General features: G+C 44.3%; 1 protein-coding gene across 1 annotated transcript in view; it reads right to left on the bottom strand.

Annotated features, from left to right (window-relative positions):
• The window catches only part of LOC144950263 (neuronal acetylcholine receptor subunit beta-4-like), a 47669-nt gene extending 31134 nt beyond the window's left edge, over positions 1-16535 (bottom strand). Inside the window, exon 1 of the mRNA XM_078880329.1 lies at positions 16433-16535. Coding sequence (XP_078736455.1) covers positions 16433-16535 — 103 coding nt within the window. The remainder of the gene's footprint in view (positions 1-16432) is intronic.
• Positions 16536-16749: the final 214 nt, after the last annotated feature.

Raw genomic sequence — 16749 nt, 5'->3', positions numbered from 1 at the left:
GGTAGTCGACGGCCAGTGCAGCAAAAACCCACGTCTCTTCTGCACGCCCCTCCCCCACCTTCAACAATAGACACTCACCAGCGTGGTGAAGTATAGTCAAATATCATTCAAGGTTCGTAAGGCACGAGGAGGCCCTCATCCAACAGTGCATTCACACAGCTGACCGTGAATATTCCACGTGGGGTTGGGTGGGGTTAATCGGCAGTGTGCGGGCTCACAGATGCAGCCCAGCGGCAGCAGAACGAGCATCAGCGGGTCGTGTTGACAATGTTTATCTGCTCCCACGCCAGCTCTGGTCTCAGCTGCGAGGTGCTGCACCCTGGATATTTGCAGTGGCCTCGTGAAGTGTAAAAGAATTTCGGTGAAAGTTTGCTGAAGGATGAAATTGGATTTTTTTTTCGAGAAAGCGGGGGGGACGGGGACGAAAGAAAGGTAAAGAGGCGTTGCATTTTATTTTGTTGTGCCCTTGCGTTCAAAAGCGCTTCAAGCGTTCGTGTGATCAGACCCTGATGAACGGCTGCCCTAGATGCATCGACAAAACTAAGATCACTCCAACGAATGTCTCTTACTGACAGCCTGAATTAAGTGCGCGCTACCTAAGAGACGTGGATAAATAATCCAGTATAGACACGGACATAAATCACAGGCACAATGCACCCGATCTCTTCCGCATTGTGTGCAAGTGATGTACACGGAAAAATAGCTATCTCCCGGGACGCGTCCTTTTATTCAAATTAACATATGGGCATCGGGGGTCTCGTGACATGGAAATGTTGCGTTAAAGATATTTGCTTGAGCCACTGGAAGACATGAAGCTATATCTTGTATCGTGCCAGAATAAAAGTGTAGTTTTTCAAATAAAAATCTGGCTCATCAAAATAATATAACACGGTGCGCACACGATGAAAAGGTCAACAATATTAAGGGTTGAAAAATGAAGCAATGCTAAATATCAAAGCCATGTTTGACGGTGCCCTAGATGAACTTTCATCCTCAGGTGTTAAACTTATTCATGCTGATCTTATAGTGTATTATATTTCAGTATGACTTAAAAAAAATCTGTGATTTATCGCTGCTCAAATGAGCATGGAGGCAGGGCCCCATCTCTTGTTTACAATCTTGAGAGAGTGGTGAAAATTCCACATTCTCATGGCAGGAGTGAGCCTATCTACAGTGCCACCACTGTTTACTTCCCCGCAAAGCTTTTCTCGTTTCACTCACCTCGGAAGGAGGATTTTGCCGAGTTCAACCCCCAATCAGGGTTTGAACTTGCAACTATCCGAATGCAAGTGGCTAACTCTACAATTGACCCACCAGGCTGGTAAACTTGAAGAAGCCTTCACCCAGCAGTGGATAGAACATGGCTACCCCTGCAGCTGCTTTTAACGACGATGGCAATAATTTATGGTGACAGTGCCATTGCTCCATAACCCTATTCCACTTCATTACCATTTGCGATAAATCCCCCGACATTCCTCATTTAGACCCTTCATTATCACCGGCCAATCGATTAATTGAAGTTCACACGAAGCACAGTCCATGTTGTTGAGGTTATCGGCCGATTGATTGGAATGTGCGCGGGCCCATTTTTCGCTGCGCTGAAGTTGCAGCCAATACATTGACTGAGTTATTTAGCGGCATTAAGAGCGAATGCAATTAGCGTTCAATGCGCACGCACGCGGTCAGCTAAACTGTAGAGGTTTGGGATTGACTTTTGTTTTCGGGAAGCGTAATTTATTCTGTCAGCTGTGAAATTTTTTTCCCCTTAACGTATTGGCTGCACTTATTATATTATGTACGTGTTTATCCAACAAAAACATTAAAATACCATGCCATCTATCGGTGACGGATTGCTGAAGTCATGGAAATGTTGTACACATACGTAAACCACACCTCATTGACTGTTAAGGAAATTAAGTGGTCTTGGGCAGAGCAGGGTTACTCCAAATAACAAAACTCAACACACCCGTCAATAGCACCGCACAGTGTTATTGACGAGTGTGTTACGTTGTATTGTTACTTAGGCTAGTGCACCACTGCCAATGTTGCCAGAAGGGATGGTGGCACGTGGTCGAGACTAACGATGCAGTGGCAGACAAGGGAGAGGCAAACGCCATCACGGACATGGAGCAATGGGATCGGTTCACGTGCAGGGGCCTCGTTGCATTTTTTCATTGCAAGACCGTGAGCGACGGTGACGACAACATTTGGTCGGCAATCATCCAGCGGTGGATAGATCAAGGCTAGTGCTGCTGCCGATGACAACAATCTAGATGAAATACAGCCGCGTCGCACATTTCAAACGTTCCTAAATGAACGCATCCTTCAATTGACAATGAAAGGGAAAGTGAACAAAAACCAAAAACTGTAAGATGGGAAAGAGGTGTTGTCCTCCTGGCTTGCGCTTTGCAGCAGGGAGACACTGCCGCGTGCGTTGGATTGTGCCTGCGTCACTTGGGCCGGTGGGCCGGGAAAAGCATGCGCGTGTGCGCGCCCAGGCGTAGTGAGCCCCCCTGTAATGGATGATTAGACCCCAGAGAATGCCACTCGCTCACAAGCCCTTGTTCCACACGCTGCGATAACGAGCACAGCAGCTGACGAGACGGCTCGCCATTGCCCGTAGCGCACCTGTCCTGCGCGCTGCTCAAAAATGCGACAATTTTATTTTCTGAAAAAACGTCCGCTTTTTTTTTGAGCGTGAAATTGCCATGACGGCCCTTTAAACGGACAAGTGACTGCATTTATACGCGGTATATGAATGAAGCCAGTAGGAATTCAAGTAGGCAGTGATCGCCTTTGCCATCACCGACCTGGGAAGGCTCGGAAGCAGGAGATGAAAAATCCTCCTATTTGGCCCACCCTACTGCGATGGTAAAGTGACGACATTCACATCTTGACTTTCCCGTGTAAATCACCATGCTGAGACCAGCGATTGGCCTCGGTGTCCAGCGAGGATAACCATGATTACTGTGGTTTGCTGTCTCTATCCTGCCCAGTCACCCCCCCCCCCCAATAAAAAAAATAAGTGGGAAATCCATATTCTTTGGTTCTTTCGGTAAAGTCACGTAGGTAGAAAAATAAAATAAAATACATATTTCATCAAATCTTTTTTTATATATTTTTTATTTTTCTAAAATGAAATCACTATTTTATTTTATTTTTCTGCCACGTAGGTAGAAAAATAAAATGTCTGCATTCACGAAAGCTTCAAATCAAGATTGGGTAATCCATAATAGAGGTTTTGGGGTTAGATTGTGTAAATATATAAATGTGTCGTTAAAACCCACCACCACCCGACACAGCCAACCATTAAGGGTTGTCACTTGAACAGAACGTGGCCAATTCGTCACTAATACAGCACACCGGTGTGTTGGAGAGCCAAGCCACAACATTTACAACCTGAGTACGACGTTTGGCCATTAATTACAACTAATTACAACTAGCTTCATCATTACTGGCGAAACAGGTTGTAAATGTTGTGGCTTGGCTCTCCAACACACCGGTGTTGCTGTACGAGTGACGAATTGGCCACGTTCTGTTTACGTGACAACCCTTACTAGTTGGCTGTGTCGGGTGGTGGCGGGTTTAAACGACACATTTATATATTTGCGCGATCTAACCCAAAAACCTCTATTATGGATGATATTGGTCGCTAAAGCTTACGTGTTAAAATGGGTAATAATGAATTTTCCTCGGGTAAAGTCACGCGACGTGTAAATACATGATCCCACCACACCCTAAGAGAGATATTTCAATGAGACGCTTTGGCGCATCTTCGTTACTCGCATGCCACGTGAAAAGCCAGACAACGGTCGCTCCGCCGGGAAATTGCCGGCCCCCTCTCGGCGACGTTTCTGGCCATCGGTTGTCTGCGCCTCCGTCTCACGGCCCGCGTGCTCACGCAGGAACAGGTTATGCACTCGTCTAGACAAAAACAAGTACACGTGGTATTTTGACCTATTGGTGGTGCAGCATGCCACAACGGTCCTCGTAAAGCAGTCCAAAATCTAAATGTGAACTGACATTTGTCTCCGGACTGCTTCGACATCACGATAAACGGATGTTTCTCGTGACCGGGGGTTGCGAAAATAAATAAATAAATATTGGGGAAATAAATAATTGTTGCGATAAAAATGCTTTTTTGTATCCCGCACACCAACGATGTAGCGCCTCTGGTTGATGGGAAGTCGAGCCCAAAGTAGCCTGGGGCTTACAGCTTCCCATACCTCACCGCCATGCTCCCACTCCCCCTTCATTCTTTTGTTCGGAAGAACAGCCACTCTCTGTTGTTTGGCAGTCTCCTGCCTCGAGAAGAGGACTTTCCATCCCTCATGGTGGCAGGAGCCAGAGCCGGTCCACCGGACCTCTGGAATACCACAGAGATCCAGGCGGTATAGGTCCAGCTCCCGACAGAGGAGTGGCAGCCTCTCCTTCGCAGTCAGCGTTCGAACATTCTACGTGGCTACACGTAGTGGTTTTTGTTGTTTCTGGAGGAGCCCCGAGTGTAAGGATTCAGTCTCCTGGCTCCGCCAAATGGGGTTTGGCCAGTACACGTCATAAACGCCTATCCCCCCGGGGCCTCCGGCACAAACTTATTAATTACAATTTTCAGTCGCAGTTTGGTGGTAATTGATTGAAGGTGGAGGGGTTACCAGCCCCTCGTACCCATCCAGATCTCCCATTTGGCCGCTGTGGTGGCTACAAACGCCATGAGGGGTAAGGTCAATTTAAATTGGCCCTCCCCCCACAGCACTGCCCACCACAGCGTTGCCGTCCGGCACGAGGAGGTAGGGGCTTGTTTTTGCCGGACACACACACACATACACACATTATTGATCATAGGAGCTTATAGTCTCGGAGAATGAAAAAAACGGAAAGGCTCTACGTTATCGACTCAGGACTGTACTCTATATAAGTTAAAGTCCCTTTGGATGGACAGCACCAGGTAGATTATATGGAAGTGCTCCTTTCTTTATCAACATGCCACGGTACTCTGTCAGCATTAAAACCTCACTGGACAGCACACACCCACCCACCGACGCATCGACCAACAAATAACCCACCTACTCACCGACCCATCCACCAACAAACCACTCACCCACCGACCCATCCATCAACAAACCACCCACCCAGCAACAAATTAAGCACCCACTCACTGAGCCATCCACCCACCTACCCACCCACCGACGCACCCGAGGGCTTTTTTCGAGTCTTTTTCATTGGAGAGGGGCTCTAGACATGGGCATTGTTGTGCTCACAGATTTGACAAGGTCACTCTTGAGGTCCAAATTGAATGAACCGAATGAAACATTCACACGAATATACAATCGTTGATGTTTGGCCGGTAAAAGTTTAAAAGTGCATCACAGTCACATAAAAGCCACGCCAGAGTTGTTGTGGTCAGCGTGCTCTGCAACGTTCACACTTGCCGCCCGTGTATCGAGAGTCCCATTTTAATGTGCAATTTTATTGAGGGCCTGTGTGTAGAGTTGGTGTGGTCTCGGACTATTTTTGCTGTTGTTTTTCTGCCTTGCCCAAGCTTGGAAATTAATGTACTTTTGCAATTTAAACTTATATACTTTATATATATATATTATTTAGCTATTTGTGCGTCTCTTTACTTATGTGGACATACGTGAAAAAGAGCTTTATATCTCATCGTATTTCTACAGAATAAATATTCGGCGTCTGTGTCTGGCCAAGAGGGATCATTCCGTGAGGGGTTTGTCCACTTGACATTCACGAACGTGATCATAAAGAGAGAACCGCCATGAGGCACATGAATACATGAACTAGTGTGGAATTACATTATATATGTATTGTATGCAAAACAGTTGAGGCCTGTGATATTGAAATGAAATGAAGACTTCCATGTGTTCGTCTATTTTTAAAACAGTCACCCCTGTTAATATTTACCAAATTAACGTCTCATGTTCTTTACTCCAACCCACAAGGACAAGTGGTGAGTCATAGGTGAAGTTTCGTGCCACTGTGCAGAGTGTACAAATGGGAAAGAGTGAAGGCATGTCACCTCTTCTGCATCATCATCATGATGGCCAGCCAAGGTAAATATATCAAGTCGTCCTGCCATCTCTCTTGGTCCTGCTGTGCAACAATCATTCTGTTGCTCCATCTCCGTGGTGGGTGACCTCTCGGTATGCTCGCTTCGTTCATAGTCTCGACCACGAGGTCATCGTCCATTTTAGCGACGCGTCCTGCCCAAGCCTGCTCGCTAACGTTTCCTAACCGTCTGCATGATGCCTCCAGTTTGTGTCTGTTTTCAATATCACGTGTCCTTCTCTTGTTGTCTTTCAGTGTAATTCCAAGAATTAATTTCTCCATTCTTCTTTGCACTCTTTCGCTGCTTTTGCCCCATTACTCAATCTGCATGTGTCTGATCCACGAGTCGGAGCAGGTCATGTGCACTGATTGAAAACTTTCTTCTATAGGAAAAATTGGTAAATTGGTACATAACACGTGAGATATAACCTGGGCAGTTCTTGAAGGTGCATCAGGATCAACCGAGTAAATAAAAGAGGTGGATGATTGAAAGCCTAAACTTAATAGTGAACAGCAATACAAATACATATATTTTCGCGGTCGTGCTGTATATTGTAAAATCACTCATTAATCGGCTGAAAACATTTTTCTATGTAGAGGTCTGCAGAGCTTGTGCAATTGTTGGTGCCTCTCTCACCGCTTTGCTTGCCGTCCAGCTTGTCTGTGGTGAGATGCAATTTGCATGAAAGGCGACGCTATCTGAAACTAAACACGATCATTCTCTGACACGTATTCGGGTAAATTTCGATTTAAAGCTTTCGTGACTGCAGGGATTCATCTTCTTGGTTTTATTTTTATTGTTTTTATTATTGTATTACTTCCCTTCTACGTGACTTTACCGAAAGAACCAAGAAGACGTCTTCGGGTGTTTGCCGCGCGTCTTTGGCACGACGTCTGACGTTGCGTTCTAAACGCGTTGGCAGCTTCTTCAGGAACTGAACTGAGCGGCTCGCATTTCTCATCTTTTTCAAAGAGCGATGTGAATGTGCACATGCACCAATATGCAACATGAGAGTATGTAATATTGCCTAATTTGTGGATCCTCCTGCATACGAAATGGATATTTGCTTTCATTTGGAATTCAGTAAAGCCAAGTGAGATGAACGTTAAACGAGACAGACCAACCCTTGTGAATACCGCCATCAATTGGCAATTGAATCACAAACGAAGTGAATGCAATTGAAACACGAAATACGAGAATATCGGGTCTGCTAAGTTGCTGGAGCTGTAACATTTTCCTTCGAGCCTAAGGCAGTGACTTTTATTAATATGTATTGTCTGGTGTGTACGGTGCTTTTCTCAGACCTTCCCTGTGATCTTTATATATTTTCTCCATCAGCCCCACAGTTAAAGATTACATGACTCGATTCCAAGATGGTCATGACACATCACAGATACTATTACTTTCGCCAATTTCTCTCCACTTTCCTCCCGCTTTCATGTCTCCCCACCGATCTTTTTGATGCGATCTCTTAGAGATAAATTGGCACTGTCGCATACAAACGGCCTGACGTACTGTACATCATCATGATCGTCGGCCTTCATCAATCCGTTGCTATATGAAGGCCTCCGGAGCTGCCACCATCTCTCGCGATGCGTAACTCCACCTAACATTCGCACATGAGCGGATTTAATTGCTCCATCTCCTCGGTGGACATCCTCTCGAAAGCATTCCATACCTTGGTAGCCACACCATCTTTATTCTTGATAACAATGAAGATGATGATAAAAATCCAAATTTTTTTTTTTTGTCCTGCACAATATTTCAGAGACGTAAATGACCGTGACTCTGGCATCGTCCCCTTTAGCGATGTCTCCTGCCCAAGATCTTTGACAGTCACTACGATGTCATTGACTTGTGTATCGTTCACAAGTCTACGCGTTCCTTCCCTCCATCTCTCACACACACATATTATACGTTAAACCTGTGCAATCCTCGTCAAATTGCGTTCCGCGCGTTGGCAGAAAAAGAAAATTCAACAAAAAAGACTCCACTCACCCTGACATCTGTTTCTCCATGCCCTTTCTGTTTTTTTTTTAATAAAATAAATTCAATGCAACATTTACACGCACATATTTCACTGTTTGACGTGATGTCTAGCATGACAGCACACTTTTGCATAGTCACAACCGCCGTGTTGCAGTGTAAATTGATAAGTAATGAGTTGCTTTGAGACCTGGGGAAATAAAATGATTTGGAGATGTCTCTAAATTGCCTGTCTTGGCACTCCAGAGACTCTCACTGCTTGCTAATGTGGCTATGATAATTTAAAATTATGTGTCACTTAGGGGTGTTTTCCTAAAATTATAATAAAAACCTTGAAATATGATCCGAGTAGGGATCCCGTATAATTGCCCAAAGAGGTTTCTCTCTCCTAGTTTTAATTTAAATGTTCTTGTAATTGCCCCTTTGCATGATGTTTTCCAGAATGGTTCAGGTAAACCGGCATAACGATGCCATTCTGATACACATTTCCATAGCGCTATGCCACAGCTAAAACAACTATCATCACCATTACCATCCATGTTCAGTCCACTGCTGGATGAAAGCCTATACAAAATGTGTCGGTCATGAGGGTTAGGTGACCATACATCACCACTCTGGCCCAGTGTTGGCTTGTGAAGTAGTGTGCCAAGAACCAGTTCAGATACTACTCATCACCGATGTTAACCATGGCCGTTTAACTCTGGTGGCCTGGTTTGTGTTCAGTGCGCTAAGAGGCCGTACATGAATGACGTCAAGCGATTTTGGACGATTTTTTACCCCCCCCCCCTGCGTCACACGGCGTCACAGAAAGTCAGACCCCCCCCTCAAATATTACGTCATAAAGCTCTGCCCCCCACCCCCGAAAAAATATAAAACATGCTACAAATCGCTTTAAACTATTGTCATTGTAGTGCGTATGTAATGTGGCGCTGCACTTTGATGTTGTAGGAGAAAACATGTATTAAAAAGTCTATTTAATTAAGTAGAACGTGTTGTCTATATTTATTTAAAGTTGCGCATTTTGATGTAACGTCACATTTCTCAACCCCCCCCCCCCCTCGTCACACATCGTCACAAATGTCTGACCCCCCCCCCCCCTAGGTGCGTGACGTCATTTATGGACGGCCCCTAACCTCTGTGCTACGGTTCGCCCTGCTATAACAATAACAATAATGATGATAAGACTCGTCCTGATCACTTGGAGAGGGCTGCCCGTGATGGATGCATCTCAAGAATTCTAACACGAGGAAGTAAAATAAAGTATAAATATATTTTATATATATTTTATATCAACAATGCATTGTTGTGGTGCTGTGGTGCAAATGGAAAAGCCTTGTCAAACGATGATTTCGGGGCAATCTGGTCTGTGTTGACACTGAAAGAAAATGTGGTAATGCGAAGTGGCAGAAGATGTTCCTGTCTTTGGGGGATCGTTTCTGCTGACTCGTAACGTCTAAGAGGTGATCGCTGCACGCACTTTTTGTTTGCTGGCAGAACAAACAATATGAGGAATTTCTCCCTGGGGAATGTAAACGCTCTCTTTGTTTCAGCACTTTCCTCTTGTTATGATAATGCAAATAATGATAAAAGTAAGTACTATTTTGTGTTCAAGCACTTTTTCTATAATCCATCATCATCATCGTCACGAGCCATGGTCAATCGACTGTTGATGGAGGAGTCCCGCAACCACTGGCCAGCCCAGCCATGGTGGCTACGTATGGTGCAAAAGAAGTTTAACATACGTACAAACACCTCTCGCAATCCAATTCGCTCGGATTATTGTATTTAATAATCCTGTGCACAATCTTATTTTAGTAAGGTTACCCTTCTATTCATTAAACATACACGTTGTTATAGGTTGTGTTTTACCAGCGATTGAAGAGGTGTTGCTCCTTGGTTTGTTTAAGACCGAAAATCAGTCCACCTACCTGGTATATTTCTGGCAGTTGATATTCATTCAACGCATGCTCCGATTTAATGCGAATATCTGAAATGCTTTGCTTTGTTGTTTTGACAGTTGTGAGCCAGCAATACGTCTCACTTTAAGCTATAAAGGCACCACAGGCTGCTTTAAGGAAAACAGGCCCTGGGATAGCTTTTGTTGACGTATGATTATTGTTTTAAATTATGTTCATGTGTTGTTTGTTAACGTTTGCGCAATGAGCCTCAAGATTTGTGGCATTTAAACTGTCCTCGTAGAGCGCGAGGCGAGGCATCATGCGCGTTACAAACATCTGGTTTTGTCTCTGCAGGCTGCTGGATTGGCTGTATGTAAGCTTCATATTTTCCAGCTGACAGACCACCGTAAAACAAACACTGTGCACTCAATACAGCGACAGAAAAAAAAAATCACGTCATTAGAAAGAATTGTAGGTCACTGAGAATTTAGTGGGAAAAAAAAGTTATTTCATTTTCAAGAGAGGCAGTCTGCAGGGTAATGACATCAATTCTCACGGGACTAGTAAATGGCATGCAAAACCGTGATGGATGTTTACTTCCCAAAGCCAGGAGGATATGAACAATATCATGTTTGCCTTACTCCCTACACACACGTATTGTGTGTGCTTCCCCATTGGGAAGCGGTGTCGCAGTGGCTAGTTGCGCTACTCTACAAACTCGGCGACCTGAGTTCGATTCCTGCTCATGGTAAAAAAATCAGCGATGACTATTTTTCCCCTAGGTTGACTCAGCCTTAAATGATTACCTGGTGCAGTGTGTACAGGTGTTCTGTACAGAGCCTATTGCGTAAACATGCAGAGTTACCGTAGGCCTATGGCTCGGGTGTTACATTGAGTGCTTGCATGTACCCAAGTGGGTTTTTACAACAAATATACACCTCCGATGTGTGTATGCGTTACACCGCAACGTCGTTCGGAATTTTTTTCCGACGTTTACCTCCACGAAGAAGCTCCCATTAAAGGGAGTGAAACGTCGGACACCAGGCGTGTCGGACAACACTCGTTGGCTCAGCTCGCACGGCGTGAAATCTACGCGGAGAGTTTTTACAACGAATCCTTACATATCGCACGCGCGAATCGATGACGTCGCCTACAGGGGGAATAAATACATAGCACAAATGTAATTATTGAAATGAAACACGTACACCTCACTCTTTTCCAGCCCCTTGGGAGAAGAAGCCTCCAGCAAAGTGAGGGGTGAGTGTTGGAGAGGTGCCGTGCAACATTAGCTCAGCGTCTCCGCTGAGATGAGCAGAATTGTAAGTGCGCCGAGTTAATTTCTGGCAGAGCACAAGTACCTCTTGTTATTAGTATGAAGAGTAATGTGCTGAATGTTGGATCGTTCGGAGAACTGTGTTCACACTTGCATAATGGTTCTATCTGTTCGGTATTAGCTATGATATGATCCGTACATGTATGCGCTGGTATATGTAAATGCGATCAATGAAATGGCTCTGTTTTAATGTAATATCTTGATTTGAAGCTTTCGTGACTGCAGGAATCCATACTCTTTGGTTCTTTCGGTAAAGTCACGTAGGTATAGAATAAAATAAATCACGACGTTTCGGGCGCAACACAAGCGTCCGTCATCAGGTGGGAAAGCATGGTCTGCTGCTGAGGCAGACTGTTTTAAAAGGTTTGAAATGATGACGGACGCTTGTGTTGCGCCCGAAACGTCGTGATTTATTTTATTTTATACCTACGTCAAATTAATGTCAACGTTATATTTTGTCGTTATTTTTTAAGTGAATAAGAACGTAAATACATTATAAATGTTTCATACATGTAACTTAAAACCCAGAAATGACTGTTTCCAATGATGGTAAATGTAGTTGACAGTAAACAACACAGCAACAAAACGCTTTGCGTTAAGTACCAGGGCTTATTCATCAATAGCAATGTTAACGAAACAGCTGTTCTGAAATGAGCTCATGCAACGTTGTCACATTTATTAAAATGAAACGGTATTGATCCTTGGAAAAATGTATATCAAAGGCGATAAATGTGACAATGTAGAATAACCGCACAACTGAATTTAATCTCTTGCATTGTAATAGAATCTTCAGTAACACATATAATCAATATGGGACCAATAACTTATTTGATGCGCATACTCAAGATATGTGTGTCCCATTGTCTTGATATTCCCTGCTCACCGTTGCTTGACTCTTTTCTATAATATCACGTCAGCTATTTGGCTGAAAGCTTTCTTCCCTTGAGCAATCCATGTACAACAATGAACGCATAAGTACCTGTTTACAAATACACAAACAGTGCTTTCACACACCAACATTCTGCCTCCACGCGCTGAGTGAGACCGAGCAATTTAGACTCTCGCCGGATGCCTTGCCAACGGAGATTCTGAAAATTGAATGCTCTACCTGATAAAAATTCACCTTTCTGGCAAACGCAAAGCTCCGGCTTTTTTGTCGTTTCGCCGACAGCCAGATGCCTTCAACTCTAATTTGAGAAACTGGCTCAGAGGTCCGAGGTCCAAGTGTCTCATTGTGTATGTACAGCATACATGTGTATGTAGAGAACATGCGTGTTCTGTTATTTACAAATTCGAAACTAAAGAGAATTTGAACATGCTTCGAATTCATCGCAGTGCAGTTTTTTTTCTATTGTTCATATCACAAACGCAGGTTGACAGCGGAGCAACATTAACGAGTTTCGATATCCGTTTTCGGTCAAAAATAAAAACCTACTTACACTTCCGCAAAAACAACAAATAAATGTAAACACATTTTCTGCTCATGTTGCTCATCTCTTTTTTTATACAGTAAAAACCTTGGATTGCGAGTAACTTGGTCTGCGAGTGTTTTGCAAGACGAGCACATTTTTTAAAATAAATATTAATTTGATAAACGAGCGAAGTCTTGCAATACGAGTAGTACGTGCATACGCTTTGTCTGCCGAGCGTCACGTGATCACAACTGATATACGAGTGCTTTGGATTACAAACACGTTTCCGGAACGAATTATGCTCGCGATTCAAGGTTTTACTGTACCATGAATGCTGCTCAGAGAGCCAACGGGATTGGCTGGCTGGATGATGATGATGATTATGATGATCTCACAGCTGGTGGGTTTTGAGAGTTGCACATCGGATGGATGTGGTGTATCGACATTTTTTTTAAACATCGTGTACAACCATTTACTCTTGCCCTGGACACGCTCCGAGTGAATTGCTCAGAATTATGAATGATGTATTTTGTTTAAAGTGGCATTGTGAATGTTATATGAGGCGTCAATGATGCTTAATTGCAATCTAACAGTTGTGTGAAAAAAAAAGTTAATAGTGCTTTTCATTAATAATGCAGTAGTGATATATGTTACATTAATGCAGCAATTAAACTTTGCGTAATGGTCCAAAAGACTTTATTGCTAACAAAGTCCATTTTTAATGGATGCATTAATAAATTGATGCATTTTTTTTACGTGGTAATAAAAGTTGTAGCCCGACTGCAGCTATTACATGCTTCTTGTTGCAGAGTCTCGTGAGCTGAAACGCAAACAAAACCTTGGCAGAGCTCTGTGCGTTTCGTTTGACATCCGAGGCAACTTGCGGAAATCGGTGGGCGCTAGGGATCACGAGGTATGAACGGGACCCCAGCGAGGATGTGGAGCGACGATGAGCCCTGAAGAGGTGGCAGCAGCTTAGAGGAACTGCCTCCCTCCCCCTCCCCTCTCGCCCCTCCTCCCTCCTCCTCCTCCTTTCGTACAGCTGATGCAGATGCAGGGCAACAACCACAATTTCACATTCAGGTGGCCAATGCCAGATGCACCGCGTCAGGAGGAGTGGAGTGTGTCATCATGGCTTTGATGTCTCCTTCGTGTGTTTTGAATCGGACATTGCGTCGTTAGACGTTGTGCGGTCTGTTCTCGGCGAACACAGTCGCACACAATTGGAGAGTTAAATTTCGATTTAAAGCTTTCGTGACTGCAGGGATTCATCTTCTTGGTTCTTTCGGTAAAGTCACGTAGAAGGGAAATAATAAAATAAAATAAACATAATAAAACACAATTCTCACGACGTTTCGGCCACAACGCAAGCAGCCGTCCTCAGGTGAAGAACAGGTCTGTCGGAAAGACAGCGTCTGAATGACTGCTTGCGTTGTGGCCGCAACGTCGTGAGAATTGTGTTTTATTATGTTTTATTATTATTATTTTATTATTTCCCTTCTACGTGACTTTACCGAAAGAACCAAGAAGATGAATTGGAGAGTTTTCCATTTTCCATTTGTGCATCGGGCATCCGCTGGTTTGCGTGGATGCGGTTTAGGGTGGACCATGAGCTTCGTGGACGATCAAACCCAGGGACCTTTCTGCGTCGGGTCTTTCACAAGCAATGACAATGGCTGATGGCGATGAAAATGTTAATGTGCATTGCCAATATATCGCCGTGCAGCGAAAATGACCGCGAGTTTAATTAACTTTACTGCCATCGGAGTTATTATTCCTCGGATGTGTAAGGTGGTGCCGTCCAGATTATATTATATATTTATTTAAAAGGATCCTTTAATCCTCCTGCCAGCAATTACATCTGTGCCGTTACGCCTTGTTTGGGAAATACTCTGTAATCCTTGCCACTCATTTGCATGTACATGAAAGCTCGGTCCACACTCTCTCGCCTTCCAAGTGAGATTTTTTTTTTGTTGCTCAGAAAAAAACACGTTGTAAGGGGCCCTACACGAAGCCCTGTAATTACATCGTATAATAGATGGACCGCTGCTCTTATCACGACCTTTGGCTTTGCAGCGGTTTCACTAATCCAAAATGCTGACATGTTTGTAACCATCTGCGTATTTACAGGTTACGGTGGCTACGGGTAGAGATTTGTTGCCATCTGCCCCGAAACAAAACGAAACAGATGAATTGATGAAAGACAAAACACATTACGAGGTCAAGTGAGCTAACAGATGTTGTCTCTACTACTGGGTTAAGAATAGCCGTTTTTTGGTATCATATGCGGCGGACGTCGATAAATAAAACACCAACGTAGCACAGAACTGTACTGACCCTGCTAAAGGTCATATCGGTAAAGGCGCAGCTGTGTAAACATCTTGGTCACACCAGCGCTGCTGGAAAGGCCTCCACTCGAGTGAGAAATAGCCAGCCTGTCTCCCACGCTGTCCAGACATCTTTGAAAAAAGTTCGACACGTGACCTGCTGATAGATTAACTGCGGTGGACCCATCTATGATTGAAACAAAACTTGACCCATTCATTGTTTTAACTGCTGTGCTGGGAGACCAAGAGTGCAGTGTGCTAACTGTTGCTTTGTTGTAGTGCCCATACGAAACGCGGAGCAAGTCTTAAGCGTAGCAGTTTTAATGCAGCAAAAACACATTCGACGAACCCCAAGCAGATTTCACAGAAGTCATATCGCTCTGATGAAAATCAGCAGAGAGCAGAACAAAGCACAACAACATTAATTTGTTGGCATTGCATGAAGCTGCTACAAGCTTGGGTTCTGTAATATAGTAGATGTGTGTGTGTGTGCACGACCAGGCTGCTGGGCATTTAGAACGCTGCAAATCGGTTGTACAAAACTCTGTGCGGACGATGCAACAATTTTATTATAATAATAATCATTATTACTTACATGATTTTGCCACTCCGCTGCTGGATAAATGCCTCCGAGGACAATGATGCTCACGGGGGCTATTTGACCACGTGTGGTTCTGGATGTTATATCGCTTGCTACCAGTCTGAGCCATGGCCAAGCATTGAACTAAGGTCGCCGAGTGAGCGAGCGCGAACCACTGTGTCGCCGCTCCACTCTGTGGATATAAAATAACCTTTATTTCACTTGTTGGGAGAGGAATTATGCAAACGAGTTCGCAAATACCAGCGAGGCATTATTTGATAAGACCGATTGCTTGCGTTTTGATGAAAGGTCGCCTGTCAAAACAATGACTGGCATTAAGCTGATTAAAAAAAGAAATACTCTGTGCTATGAATACCACAAATACCTATTATGCAACAGGTACCCAATCGCTATGACTTCACGCAGCAGGAATCGGTGGCAGCTCCAGGCTCCAGTTCTAAGAAAGATATAAACGCCACCTCGGATTTGTTTGTTTTTCCAGTCTCGAGTGATGCAGTTAAAGTTACTGAGTGACGACAATGTGATGAAGATGGTCATGTCTATGCGCCGCTTCTCGGTGGCAGCCCCAACAGTCTGGAACGATATCCATCTGCACATTCGCAGCATCACCTCAATCGCCTCCTTCAAGAGACACTTAAAAACTCACCTCTACAATCATGCTTTCGAGCGACTCTGAACTTGGCTCCGCGCCTCTGAGTTTCGGTCACTACGTCTGCAAATTTGCGCGCGTTACAAATTGAACTTTTATTATTATTATGAGATGTCACCATGGCCAAAGCCGTTGGTGCAATCGCACCTCGCCAATGCGTTTTACCCTCTCCCAGATCCCACAGCTGCTGCACGGGAGACGCGTGACCTCCACGATTTGCCCTGTCAAGTCTCCCACCATCTACCCTGAAGGTCTTTCTCTTCCCCATTGTCGTTGGACTCGTGGAGACAACTCCGACAGCTGCCTCGGCAATCGGCCCTCATCCACCCTGCGCACGTTGTCCGACCCAGCGCCGCCGTCTTTGGCCCAAACACACCGACGACGTATTATTGGTTCTTTCGGTAAAGTCACGTAGAAGGGAAACAATACAATAATAAAAATATAAAACAATACAATTCTCAAAATGTATTGTTTCCCTTCTA

This window comes from Lampetra fluviatilis, chromosome 3 (assembly GCF_964198595.1).
Source record: "Lampetra fluviatilis chromosome 3, kcLamFluv1.1, whole genome shotgun sequence".
Classification (NCBI taxonomy): Eukaryota; Metazoa; Chordata; class Hyperoartia; order Petromyzontiformes; family Petromyzontidae; genus Lampetra; species Lampetra fluviatilis.
The sequence above is the reverse complement of the archived record's forward strand: the minus strand, read 5'-3'. Positions and strand labels throughout refer to the sequence as shown.